The sequence below is a fragment of the Cyprinodon tularosa genome, unplaced genomic scaffold (assembly GCF_016077235.1).
Source record: "Cyprinodon tularosa strain WSP-4 unplaced genomic scaffold, ASM1607723v1 ctg37, whole genome shotgun sequence".
NCBI lineage: Eukaryota > Metazoa > Chordata > Actinopteri > Cyprinodontiformes > Cyprinodontidae > Cyprinodon > Cyprinodon tularosa.
In genome coordinates, this window is record NW_024039085.1 from 1,954,131 (window position 1) to 1,968,287 (window position 14,157).

At 37.8% G+C, this 14,157-nt stretch overlaps 1 protein-coding gene across 2 annotated transcripts; it reads right to left on the bottom strand.

Moving 5' to 3' along the window:
- Nucleotides 1-850: 850 nt before the first annotated feature.
- erlin1 (ER lipid raft associated 1) lies at nt 851-12,378 on the bottom strand. 2 transcript variants are annotated; one of them, XM_038296331.1, is made up of 12 exons: nt 12,294-12,378; nt 11,374-11,502; nt 7,503-7,584; nt 6,211-6,257; nt 6,039-6,100; nt 5,829-5,954; nt 5,637-5,710; nt 5,310-5,368; nt 5,130-5,221; nt 4,881-4,970; nt 4,719-4,798; nt 851-3,305 (listed from the first exon to the last, which is right to left on the bottom strand). In XM_038296331.1, the coding sequence occupies exons 2-12, from the start codon at nt 11,484-11,486 to the stop codon at nt 3,114-3,116; spliced, it is 1,017 nt and encodes a 338-aa protein (XP_038152259.1). In that variant the 5' UTR covers nt 11,487-11,502; nt 12,294-12,378; the 3' UTR covers nt 851-3,113. The 2 variants fall into 2 exon arrangements, with proteins under 2 accessions (XP_038152259.1, XP_038152260.1); XM_038296332.1 differs by lacking the exon at nt 12,294-12,378 and adding an exon at nt 12,011-12,260.
- Between the last annotated feature and the right edge of the window lie 1,779 nt (nt 12,379-14,157).

Below are 14,157 nucleotides of genomic sequence, written 5' to 3' on the forward strand. Positions count from 1 at the left end.
ACAGTTTATGATCAGTTTCATCCTGATGATTGAGAGACAGTCGTACATCTGCTACATGTAGGGTTTTTACAGTGAAGAGTGTTACATTATCTTTACATTTCAATATAGATCAGTCAGATATTCCAATCATTTTAGAGGGATGATTGATGTTTTTTTTTTCCTCCCTTAGCGATAAATCAAATGTACTGCTTTTTTTAAACCAAGAAGTACTGCATGTCCAAAAGGATTTGTCAGCGGTATTTTATTTTTTCTTATCTTATTAGAACATGACTGTTAGATAATGTTCTAACACATTTTGGGTTTTCTCCTTTTGAATTCCCACTAAATTTGTAGGAACATGCTGTTCTCCATAACTCGATTTGACAACTTTCTGAAGAAGTAGGTTTCAAAACGCAAATTTATGATGAACCAGGTATTTTACATAGATTCCAATGCCTAATAATGTAAATTCAGCTTAAATATTATCTAAGCCTTGTCCTTTATATTGAGCAAAATGAGATAACCTGCAGGATTAAGGAAACCCGACACATTTCTCAAATAATCATGGTTTTATAAGTGGTTTTTTAAGAGGGTAGGAAAATTAAGTTTTGCATGCTTCAAATATATTTATTTCCCACAGTCTTTGAAGAACTATGATACTCTTTAATTTTGCAGTCAGTTAACCAAAAACTGGATGGCCAAATCAAAACCTCTTCAGTTTGATGATTGGGTAGTTTTTAGGTTGGCTGGCTTTTTTTTTTTTTTCTCTCCTTTACATGCTCTTAGCTCCCCTCCTGCTGGTACTTCAAAGTACTACACAAAAACCACCCACCCATAAACCAACCTCCACATTCACACATCAAGCCTGAGGAGAGGTACCAAAATAGGTTTTTATTTTTCATTTTTCCATAAAAACATTGTCAAAACTGGAAAACATGTTTGCATATAAACTTTGTAAAACAATAAGACAATGTTTTAATTTCACAGATTGTACAAAATATTAACAACAAAAAGAAATTCATACATAAATCATACCCCTCCTTTAGATTCAACAGTTGAACCCGTCACCAAAGCAATGCAGCGTCTGTCACGTAGAGGCAGAGTAAACAAGCACAAGTAGTGTCCGCTGCCAGCTGCGTCTTCAGCTGACTAGAATCCAGTCGGTGCTTTTTAGATTGTAGGAGTCACTGAATGTTTCAGTCTGTAAGTGTACATGTTGGGGGTAAACCCTTTAGACATTTAAGGCTTGACTTCTGAATACTAAAATTACTTTAAAGCTAAATAAACTTAAAAAAAGATCAAATGTCTTGAAACCAATGAAAAAAAAAAACTAGCACCGACTTATCCTTTTAAAAACAGCTTGTTTCTGTGTTGCAGTTCAAATAAAAAGGAACTTAAACTTTTGGTTGTGTTCAAAACAACAGCAGGGTAACATCACAGAGCCAGTTAATCACAGTTTTGGATAGATGTTCTATTTCTAAAAAATAAATAATTCACTGGTTGGTGGAGCAAAGTAATAGAAAACCAACAGTCATGTCTTAAATCTAACTTACTGTATGTAAAGGAATCTTTAATTGAAAGGGCCGTGTTCAAAGCAGCAGTCCTGGGCTTGAAATTGGTTGACTCCAAACTACAAACGTGAGTCGGTTTTTAGGAGAGTCGTTAACATATATATCCATACTTTAGATTTTTGAGCATAATTTTCCCCTTTTCCTTACTTCCCAAAGTAATTTTTCTCTCATGTTTAGCTGTTAGCTTGAATTTCCATTGCTTTTAATTTAAAGAAATGTTGAGCTTTACTAAAGGTTTTAAACACTGCTGTTATTTTGCACACAACCTTATATTATCCCTGGAACCTAGAGCTGTGTGTCACCATTAAACTCTAAAAAACATAAAAATTACAGTTTTTAGAAAATTCCAGTCAATTTCTACAATAAATCTGTAAAACAAAGACAAACTTGAAGGTAATTTATAATTATTTTAACCTTAAACCCTTATCAGGATATTGTCACATAAACCTTCTGAGTTGAATGGATGAGAAAATGTTGCTTTCATTAATATCAGTGTTTTATTGTGGTTGAAAACAATGTTTTTATTAAATTGTTTTTTTGGGGGGTTTAACTGACAAAAGTATAGCATCGCTTGATAAACCAGACACCGTCTTATTAGAATAAAATAAACTTCCTGAGCATTTACATTTAATTATTTCTGAACAAGTTGTCTAAGGAGACAATAGTGGGTTCTAATAATCATCTAAATCAAGAAGGAAAAAACAATAAACATTCATAGCCCTGTTAATCAAAACCAAACAAAGCAAGAAGCATGCTGACATATTTCCATACGACTACTGATTAAATCGCTGTTAAGCATTTTTGTTTAGTTTTCTAAGACGACTTGCATCCCTTTTTCCTCAATTGTCTTCACAGTAGATGTCACAGAAATTTCAGCAAACCAACAGAAAAATCTCCAAAGGAAAAAAAAAAAGAGAGAAAATAAACAATCAACAATCTGATATGTACCCACTACTCTCCTCCAAATATGTAAGATTTTAGTCAATAGAAGATGAAGGAGGGATCCAAAACACCTGGAGTTTTTTATATTTAACTGAATATGTAATGCTTAATGCCTAAACTTAACCACTAGCAGCATTCGACTTGATGCGTTAATTAATTAGTTCTCAGGCTTGGATTAAGAGAGGACAGAAAAAGATGGCACAGATGTCTTAACTCACTCATAAACCTTCTCCAGTCAACTTTTAATTAGTGTCACCAGTCAGATTTCAGTGTAGCCATACCAGGAGTTGGAAAATCAGTAACTCATACCGATCACAAATCAAAGTTGTTGCACAAAACAGCTACAAAAGCAAATTAAAATGCTCTAATAAAAGGGGAACAAAAAGCAGGTATAAGTTGCGGCGACTACTCCGTCACCTTCTCAGGCATCAAGACGGCATTGTTCTTCCTTTAAAAATGCTCCTGTGTATTCTAACTCGCACCTTCTCCCTCTCCAACTCTATATTTGCCAACGTCAATTTAAGACCAAAGTGTGTTGTTCACCAAACATGCGGCAAAGGTTCAGTGATAAGACAGCTTCCATCAGCTTGTCTTGTCCTGGGCAGAGGCTCAGCTGTGAACTCACTGTGAACTCTGCTTCACTTTAGGCAGCTCTTGCTCAGCTCTGGGTAATTTCGGTGAGGGCACAGGTTTAGAACCACCGTTATGTCCTTCCATGAACATGTTAGGAATATCCTGGCCAAAGTAGATCTTACTGTTGGCCGCTATGGCCTGGTACTTCATGAGCTCCAAGTACTCTGGTGTTAATTTCAGCTGCAAAGATAAAGAGGGAAAAGTGGTTAATTGATGCATTAAATAAAAATACTAGCATGTCTTTTAACACAACACCGCTGAAAATAAACCCAATACAGGTGTTGGGACAACTTGAGAAGGGTAGGAGGAGATGATAACAGGTTCAGGATCTGACTCAGCTGAGGAGGATATTTTTATGCTTAATCAAAACGTTACATCTCTGAAAAAAGTCAGAGGTAGGAGGATGTGAAGGCTTTTTTTTTTTCTCTCATAATTACCATCTGGCATCATTTTAAAAAACATAATCTGCAGTCTTTAAATATTCTGTCCATCAGACGGACTTATCCTGTCCTTACAACAGCGTTGTGCTTTTTGACAAATCAAAAAAAGATTCTTATTAATGTATCAATTTAAAAATCAAATATAATTTGATAAAGGAATAAATTGTCTATAGATTAATTACGCACAAAGAGACAAATCGCAAGTCTCTACTAGTGCAATAGCCTCATGGATAACCACAGGCTTGAGTTGATTGTAAAGTAGAAGGCCATTAAAGTTCTGGGGAGATGTCAGAGTGTGGCCTGTAGCTGGAGAGGTGACTAAAGTTAACCTGGCAGTAGGCAGATTGACACGTATAAAACTGAGTTGACGTCTATGTTATCAATCTAGGATGGCTGCCGTTCAGTCTGTCCGTGAAAGGAAGGGACATTTAGTACAATGCTTAGAGATGACTCGGTGACATGCAGGCTAGTACCCGGATTCCATAACTAAACTCTTTCCAAATCCTGTTGGAAGTAAAGCACAGACATCTTTCCCATCTACAAACACACAAAGTGCTTCTCTTTGCTCCTTCTTTAAATGAGAACTTGTCGCTATTTTAGCTAAAAGCAAGTCAATTGGGCTTTTGACAGGCATAGCCATGTTTGTAATGCCCCGGCAAGGCCCTTCTCACATTCATCATCCCCACACGTCCCGCCCCATAAAACGCTGCTGGCATGTCATTGGTCCAATCCGATGGTTGTTACGGGATGGGGATAGTGGTCAATAAATCTTTCAATTAAAGTGGAAAAATCTATAAATAATTTCTCTTTTTGAATTTATCAGCGACAAAAATGTTTTGTCAATGGGATTAAACTACGTCTGAAACAAATAATCAGATTTATCAATTATTGAAATAATCGTCAACTAATTTAGTAATTGATTAATCATTAACTGGAGTATAGACTGTAAAACATATCTTTAGCTAACAGAGCAACCCACTTAAAGCAGTAATTATATCAAAATTGTAAAAAAAAAAAACAATATATAAACATTTTGGATTAAAGATAAAAAAATTAAATAAAAGATTAATCGATTTGCAAAATAATCTTTAGTTGCAGCCCAAGATTATTCCCCATGGTGATCCCACTGCATGTGATTTGATGGTGTTTTTACCCTGTTTGATTCTGCAGACTTGGCAGCAGTGTAATATTCTGCATCGGCCTTTGCCTTCTCCCTCGCCAGGAAAGCCGCGTCTAACACATAGAGACAGTTTCAGATGGGAAACAAAAAAAAGCAAGCAAACTAGAAACTACTGCAAATTTCATCACAAGTTACCTTCTATTTCAGAGATCTTTTTCTCCGTCTCTTTCTCCATGACTTTCTGTCTGAAATGGATCTCTGCTACTTGAGCCACTTTCTGAGCCTCTGCGGGGTAAACAGGGAAGAAAACAGTAAATCATGCACATACAGCAGTGGAAGATTTGAATTACAGTAAAGGCCTGAACCCAGACATAAAAACTTTTCATTGGATCTTGTAAAGTCAGAAGCAGATAGTGCAAGCCAGCTTTCAAACAACAGATGTACCAATAATGGCTTTCTTTCTTTCAGTCTCTGCTTCCTTCTCTACCACTTTTTGAGTTTGAGCTGTTATTAACAGGCGGGTCTTCTCAGCCTCCCTGGACAAAGGAAAACAAAAATTTTCTGAGGGATGGGTTCAAGACTAAGACTGTAATATGTAAACATACAGAAAGATTGCAAACTTACATTAGTTCAAAGTTCCTCCTTATAGCCTCTGGGATCTTTGGTTTGGTTACACGTACTGCCTTTAACCAACAATGAAACATCAGGAAGAAAAAAAAAAGCTTCAATGTGATCAACAGAAAGCTGAAAACAAATTACAAATCAGTGAGTAGTAGTTTGTTTCTAATTTAACTTTTTTTTGACATAACTATGAATTTTTTTTTTTTTTTACACTGGTGTGGCCAAATTTAATGTTTACTGATGAAACATTATTAATTTACTGACTATGTGATTTCCTATTTTCATTTAAAGACACAATTGAGGGGAATCATTTTCTGTTGTAATTTTTACCTGTATTGTTAGTCCAGGTGCCATGGCATTAAGATCCTTCTGTAATGCAGTTTTTAGATTCTCATCTATAATATCTGTAAGAGACAAAAAAACGAAACTTCATTGAGATGCTCCATGCTATAAATCCGTCTTTAAGGGTTAAGGAAAGAAGGTGAGCTTAAAATAAATGAACAAATAAAGTCAATTTCTCACCAAACAGCTCGATGTAGACCTCTTGCAGAGTATGGACGCTGCAGAACTGGTTTAGTTCATGGTGGATCTTGTTGAAAATTAGAGTTTTGTCATAGTCAGCGGTGTAGTTCCTCACAATATCAACAACTGCACACAAACAAAAGGAAACTTTTTAAAAAAATACCCCACTAACCAAAAGCAGACAAGTTAAGGTGAAATATGAAATTTTACCTGCTGAAGGAACCAACATATTAACGACTTCTATCCTGTCGAAATAAATCATCACACCTCCACTGCACACAGAAAGAGAGAACAGAAAAATATCCACTTTACCATAAAGACATTTTATGTTATGTTGGTCTGTTTTTGAGCAAATATAGTGAGTCAGCGAATAAAGGCGCACCTTGTTCCACAAGGCACATTCTTGATCTCATCGGTTTGAAGCGTAGTCTGAAACAGACAGGGAAAATAGACATTATCATGGTAGCTTATAGGAAATACCAGAATTATTCTTGTGCTTAAAAAATGTTAATTGAAATACGTGGATGCAAATATACGGAGTGAAATTAATACATTGCATGAGTTAATGTCATTTCAACTACAGGGTTCCTACAGCATTAGGCAAGTTAAATTCAAGACTTTTTAAGACTTTTTATTGCCACTTGAAATAGAAATTTAAGACCAAATTCACAAGAAACACAAGAAAAAACAGCTTGGGAAAACTTAACCCAAAGGTTTATTTTAACATAAACCACTGCACTAATGTTTCAAATTTTGAAAAGCTTCCCATACTGGAAGAAAGCTAAAAACAAACAAATGACAGATATATTTTAACAATTATTTACCTGAATTCACAAACTTTGTTTTAGCAGGGAACAAAACAAATCAGTTTTAAAGCCACAACATAACCAGGGCTAAGTCTTCTTTGCAGTTATTTTTCTTTGTATCGTTTTCTTAGTATGTTTGATTAGGTGATAAGTGGAGGCGTTGCAGAGACAAGGGTGGAACAAAACTGAGAAATACCGGCTGTTTCTCGGTAACTCGATTTTGACACTTTGTGTTTCGAGCTTCGCATGTGCGACTCCCCTGCCTTAATTCCCATTGTTCCGAGCTTGAATGACTTCTTGCACAAAATACACTGTGCCTGATGTATGTTCCCTGGTTTTAGCCATGGAGAAAACTCTTGGCTGGAGCCAATTTTCGTTACATTTACACTTGCTCATATTTTCCAGACAAAAAGTTAATGGTGCATCTCCCAAATGTCCCGGCCACAACAACGTTTTTATTGGTTCCGCTATCGGGACGGAACAAATAATGGCGAGCCGTTATTTTTTTTTAATAATAAAAAGAAAAAATTGTCAATTTTAACGTTTTATTTAGATTACAAAAATAAATCGTAATAAAAATAATCCTATTTATGATGTTTTAAAAATTAAGACCTACGAAAGACTGATTTAAGACATTTTAATACCAATTAAGGCCTTAGTTTTATTTTGAAGAATTCAATGCCTTTTAAGACTTTTTAAGGACTCGCAGGAACCCTGTTAAAATATATTTTTGGTAAAAAAAAAAATAAAATTTTTTTTTTACCTATATAGTATAATTTTATTATAAAAGTTAAACAATGCCTTATATAAGTTTGTTTTGCAAAAATCAGACTTTAACTGAAACTTTCATGATTGGAAGAAGAATTACCTGCACTGCTCTGTATGTGGTGATGAAAGGCAGCATAATGTGATAGCCCGGGCCATTGGGAGAGGTCAGTAACGCGCCACCTCTGAAACAAATGTAAGCAAATGGTTTGGTCAGAGTGAACAACATACATGGACACCACAGAAAATAAAAGAGACATTCACTCACACAATAAAAAAGCATCTGGGGTTCGGACTTTGTTCTTATTTTCTGCGTGATTCAACCCTCAGCAGACTTCGAAACAATCAGTTTGTGATCCCTAATAACTCCCAAATAAGCTGGTTAAAAACTCTGTGCATAGATGTTATCTAGTACAAAAAATAAGGCTAGGGTTAATTTAAGTATCAGAGAGTTATTTAAAAACAAAGTGTAGCAGCACATAAAAGTTTTTTTTTGTTTTCATTTCATATTGGTTGTTCCTTTAACATATACCGTATTTTCACGACTATAAGGCGCACTTAAACGTCTTTTTTTGTGCGGTGCGCCCTATGGTGCGGTGCGCCCTATGTGTGTTGTAACTGCGACTTTTGAGACCACCTCATTGAGGAGATGATGAAAGAGTGGCTGAATGTAAGGAGACCAGGTGTTTTTTTCCCACCCCTCACCATCGCTGTTAATATGTAACTCCATGCGTGCCCGTCTCACAGCTGATGTGAAAAACATGGGGAAACAAATTAACGCTGTGCTCGCTGTTCAACCGCTCGACATCGGTGTGAACCGGACCCAGCAGGTGCAGCAGAAGCAGCGAGTTTACATGCAAAGTCAATGGTTGACGCGCATATAGGTGCAGTAAAAGGTCCTGCAGCGCATTTTGGTGCAGCACGTCGGGAGCGTTTAAGCATCTGACGCACCGCCAACGCGCTGCTGCTGCTCAGATGGAAAAATTGAAGTTTTGTTGCTGGACGTGCCGCATCAACCAATCAGAGAAGCTGATCTGGGAGCTGACAGCGAGACACAGCGCTCTGATGATATTAACGCAAATGAAAAGGCTGGATGAATGAGGAGATGATGAAAGGCAGGTGTATGTGAGGAGACCAGGTGCTTTTTTCCACGCATCACCATCGCTGCGTGCCCATTTCACAGCCGATGTGAAAAAAAGATGAATCAAATGAACGCTGTGCTCGCCGTTATCCCGGGGGTCTGACAAAGGAACTTCCACCGCTCGACATCGGTGTGACGCGCCCGTTCATAGTAAGGCTGCGAGCGGCGTGGGAGCGATGGATGACAGACTGAGACCACAGTTTCATGATAAATGGAAGGCAGCGCCGTGCAAGTTACGCCACCGTTTGCGGATGGATTGTAGATGGACTGTGTCTGCTGGCTCTGTTGTTCAAGCTTTCGCAAAAGCCGGCATCATTTCTGAGGAGCCGCGCTGCACGGAAAGTGACTCTGACAGCGCAGAAGGGGAAATTGGCATGTCTGATTTAGCGCAGCTGTTTTATTCAGAGGAATGCTGAGGATAACAGAGGATGATGACTTTGATGGGTTTAAGGCGAATGAAAAAGGCTGGATGGACGAGGGGATGATGAAAGCTTGGCTGAGGGAGGTGTATGTAAGGAGACCAGGTGGTTTTTTCCACGCATCTCCATCTCTGTTAATTTGTGATTCCATGCGTGCCCATCTCACAGCCGATGTGAAAAAAAAGGTCAAAGAAATGAACGCTGTGCTTGCTGTTATCCCGGGGGTCTGACAAAGGAGCTTCAACCGCTCGACATCGGTGTGAACCGCCCGTTCAAAGTAAGGCTGCGAGCGGCGTGGGAGCGATGGATGACCGACGGAGACCACAGTTTCAGGAAAAGTGGAAGGCAGCGGCGGGCAAGTTACGCCACCGTTTGCGGATGGATTGTAGATGCTTGGACTAACGTGTCTGCTGGCTCTGTTGTTCAAGCTTTTGCAAAAGCCGGCATCATTTCCAAGGAGCCGCCCGGCACGGAAAGTGACTCTGACAGCGAAGAAGAAGGGGAAACCGGCATGTCGGATTTAGCGCAGCTGTTTAATTCCGAAACAGAGGATGAGGACTTTGATGGGTTTGATTAATACTCTGTAATAAATACTTGAATAAAGCACAATCATACTCAGTTTTGCTCCCGCTCTATTTTTCTACCTAAAAAACTTAATTCAACAGCCGCCTCTGGGCCGCAGCGCATCCGGGCTCACATCAGCAGGTGTTTTTTCATCTAAATAATCTAAATCTTTTTAAGTGAGAAAGCCCACCGGAAAATTTAATCATTGCAGTCGGTTCATCCAGATTATTATCCTGCCTATGTTTTAAGTTAATTTATGCGTCAATAAACGAAGAAGAAGGGGAAACTGGCATGTCGGATTTAGCGCAGCTGTTTAATTCAGAAACAGAGGATGAGGACTTTGATGGGTTTGATTAATACTTTGTAATAAATACATGAATAAAACACAATCATACTCAGTTTTGCTCCAGCTCTATTTTTCTACCTAAAAAACTTAATTCAACAGCAGGCTCTGGTCCGCGGCGCATCCGGGCTCACCTCAGCAGGTGTTTTTTCATCTAAATAATTTAAATCTTTTTAAGTGAGAAAGTCCACCTGAAAATTTAATCATTGCAGTCAGTTCATCCAGATTATTATCCTGCCTATTTTTTAAGTTAATTTATGCGTCAATAAACTGTATCAGAGGAGTAATCACAGCCCTGTGTCATCAGCGATGTGTCTCTCACGGCAGGTTCCCAGGTTTTAATAATACTTTGTAATAAATACACCTTGCAGCTTTATTTGCTGTGATCAGTGGGAATAAAGTAGTTTTAATATGTTTTTAAGTGAGAAAATCCACCTGAGAGGACATGTACCTGTATATAAAAAACGCGCCCTATAGTCCGGTGCGCCTTATGTGTGTGTTAAATACAGAAATGGCACACATAACTGAGAGTGCGCCTTTTAGTCCGGTGCGCCTTATGGTCGTGAAAATACGGTAACAGCAAAGTTCAATCATTTGCAAAGCCATATCTGCTTCTAGCTTTCTGGAAATAATTTAAATACTAAACATTTAATACAGATAGGGAATGATGTTTAAATGATTGTGAGGGCCTTATAGAGGAAACGAATGCCAGTTGTTTAACCTAATCAATTTATCACTTATGAAATAAGAGCCAGATCTTAATAAACAGCTCTGTTATACTGACTGTTCTCTCTCTCACTGAGTGACATTACCAATGCTCCTAATTTAAGTGACTCAATGACAAAATCTGATTAATCTTCTTAACAATTACACTAAATAAATTATTCAACAATCAACAAAAAACAGGTAAAACCCTTTACTCTCATATATTCTAAATGACAAATTATTGGGGAGTGGTGGCCTAGTGGTTTGGGCATAGAGCTTGGGATCCTAAGGTTGTGAGTTTGAAACCCACTTGCACAGACTGCCAGTCTGGGTCCCTGAGCAAAGACCCTAAACCCCACACTGCTCCCCGGGCGCCGCAAATGACAGCCCACTGCTCCTCAAGGGGATGGGTTAAATGCAGAGAGTGAATTTCGTTGCGCTGTACTTGTGACAGTGTAATGACATTAAAACGTTGGAAAAAGAAAAAAAATCATGCATTCTGAATTATCTTATAAGGAGAAAGTTTTGTGACATGATGCACATAGGTAAAAGGGAAAAACAGCATCACGTCATTGGCTTTGGAGGACATGCTCTTTCAGGATGTGCATTTAATGACAGAAGATATTCGCCTGATACTTTACTGCAATTCCTCACACAGAGCATGCATGCACAGTGGAGAGGAAAAACTCCCTTGAACAGAAAGAAACCTCCAGTGGGACCAGGCTCAGTGTAAGTGGGCCGCTGATGAGGCCGACTGGGTGATTAATTAGACAAGGCAGACACGCATACAAGTTTGTGATACCTGTAGTAAACAGCAAGGTGACCTTCCTCTATCTTGTGAATAGAGGAGTGCAAAAGGATGGCCATCACCCCGGCTACCGTTGCAAATACAGCCCCTACATGCGGCATCGTCATCCTTTCTTGCACTCACCTGCAAGCAAAGGAAGAAGCATAAACAAGCGGAGCTGTTTGTGCAACATAAAGTGTTCATCAAACAAAAACACTAGTGGTTGAGCAACACAGACAGTGTCAGCTAAAAAACCTGCCACTTCCCATTTATTGAGTAAAGTGAAAACTAAACGTCCTGTTTGTAGACGTTTTGATGCCGTTTGTAAAATTAAAGACATTTACTGATCAACACATATCTCAATTAAACACAACTGAAATAGAAATAATAAAAATAAAATAGAAATAGCTTAAACAGAAAGTTTTATTTGCAAACATAGGCCAACTATTTAATTTAAACAGATATAAATACACCTAAAATTGTTTTTAAAATGGTATTGCAATTCACCCAGTAGATATAATTTATCCAATCTTTACATCAGGTACACTCAACTCTGAAGCACTTTCAAGATCTGAGTCTATGTAATGCTAAGCTAAAGCTAACACGAATGATTTGCTTTTAGGATTAGTTTAAGACCAAAACTGATAAATACCTTAGAATTTACCGGGAAAACACGTTTCATCTATACCAATGCAGAAGCCAGAGTATCAACCACGGCAGTAATTAGACGCTGACCAAGCATTAGTTTGATCAGGCTAACCTAGCTAGCTAGCTTTCATTATCTGCTGTATTCTGAAGTCAGCAACTGTCAGTGCTTTGAGCTAACGCTAACTTTAGCATTAAGCTAACAAACTACTTTAACTTTCACGGCGCTCAAACATAATCATAATCATGCAAGCAGAGGAATAAACGAGAGAGTGTTGACATAGATTTACCACAGTATCGAACCGTCTCCACCTCTGGTCTTATCTTTCAACAACCCATCCCCCTCGCACCGCCCCCTCCTCCTCCAGCTTGAGCATTCCGGTTCCTTCCTAAGATCCGAATCGTTGGGTATAGATCAACGAATAGAAACGATTATTTTCATATCAAACATTAAAACGTAAATTTGCGGTTCACGGTAGTCATAGTAAACTTTATTTTATTATGCAACAATGTGCTCCAACAATAAGGTGTAATTGTTGCTTTGTGCTCAAAATAGTCCTTTTTCAATGGAGACAAAGAGATTTGATGATGAATGGAAACAATTAAGTGATGAGAATCAGATAGATTGGCCCTGAGTGGTAATTGTCAAGTTGAATGCAAATCAGCTTTTCTATCTCTAAATTTAAATAAAAAAAAATAAAAAAATAACCCGATAGGATTAGGTTTATTAGGATCAGGATCAGTTTAATGACAAATTAGGTGATTAATGAGGATAATTTTGTCGTTGCTTCAATTATTCTTGGATGTAAAACCACTGCCCTGGTACAATGACCTATACCATATTCAGTATGTGTGTATAGTTTTAGCAACAATATTAAAATCAGTTCACACTTTCCAATTCAGAATTATTCTCCATAAATTCTTTATACCCAAAAACTTAGGGCCTAACTTACCTGTAGACCTATTCCAGTCTGAAGCCCATTATTTAACCCATACATGTCCCATGTGTGAATGTTGACTGGGTTCCACTCTCTGCATCTGGATATACTGGGAAACTAAAACAATATATTTCATTTTACTCCACAAAGAGATGTAACATCATGCATAGTGGCCCTTCAATAATTCTGGAATAAAAAAAAGGGGGGGAAAAAAAGGAATCCCTGAAAAAAAAAAAAAACTGTATCTGATCCATAACATTTTATCTTTATCAGCATTGGTTATGCAAATTAGTCAGAAAGAACATCTACCACCCTAAACACACACGTGTGGTAAGACGGTCAATTCAAGGCTTTAAACTCAATTTATTATCTGGACTACATTTAGATAAGCAACTTTTTCCCCATTTTGTCGAATTAGTATTAGCACATTACACTCATTGCTCAATCCTGTTAATCCCCTTACAGCTCAAGCTGGTCACAGGTTTATGACTACCTTTTAAAATGGATCGGGTATGAACTCTTGGTGGATTGATTTCTACCTTTTTTGTGTTGGGTTCAAACAGACAGGTGTTAGCAGGGCCAGCCCAAAGCCCCCATAGCGTGCAAAGGAAACTTTGATTTCTCTATTTCTTCAGTATCGACCGCAAAGGCTGCATTAAAAACAAGCTGTAGTGCAAGAGAAAAATAGCTTTGACAATGAAAATACATGTCTGGCAAACTGTCCAGGGTGTACCCCACCTCTCGCCGGTAGACAGCTGGAGATAGGCACCAACAACCCTTGCGACCCCACTTGGGATTAAGCGTGTAAGAAAATGGACGGATGGATGAAATGAAAATACATTCAGTTATATATGGAAAAAATACATAATTAAACAAAGTTGAAATATACCAAGCAAATCTTTGTCTTACAAAGTTGGCCCCAAGACTAATCTCTTTTATTTTTTCAAATATAAGTAATGATTTCTATATGGTTAAAAATATTTTGTTTTTTTTACTACATGTATAAAAAAAATCATAATATGTGCAAAGAAGAATAAAAGTTCATAGTTCCCGGTGGCCTTATAGTTGCTCTTGGGCCCTAAGCAGTTTCTTTGTTGGCTTAGTGTCATCTAAAGTGTACTTTCCACCATACAAAGTATTACATATTAATTATTAGTAAATGTTTGTTTATCACTCTCCCAACCTTGCATTTTGAATTTTATTTAATTTTTTCTGG

Bases quoted from the DNA above. Each gene is read 5' to 3' on its own strand.
- erlin1 (XM_038296331.1), bottom strand. From the start codon at position 11,486: ATGACGATGCCGCATGTAGGGGCTGTATTTGCAACGGTAGCCGGGGTG. The intron at 5,222-5,309 runs GTAAGTTTGCAA...TCCTTTGTCCAG, and splicing joins AGGAGGAACTTTGAACTAAT to GGAGGCTGAGAAGACCCGCC. The intron at 4,799-4,880 runs GTAACTTGTGAT...TCTATGTGTTAG, and splicing joins AAAGATCTCTGAAATAGAAG to ACGCGGCTTTCCTGGCGAGG.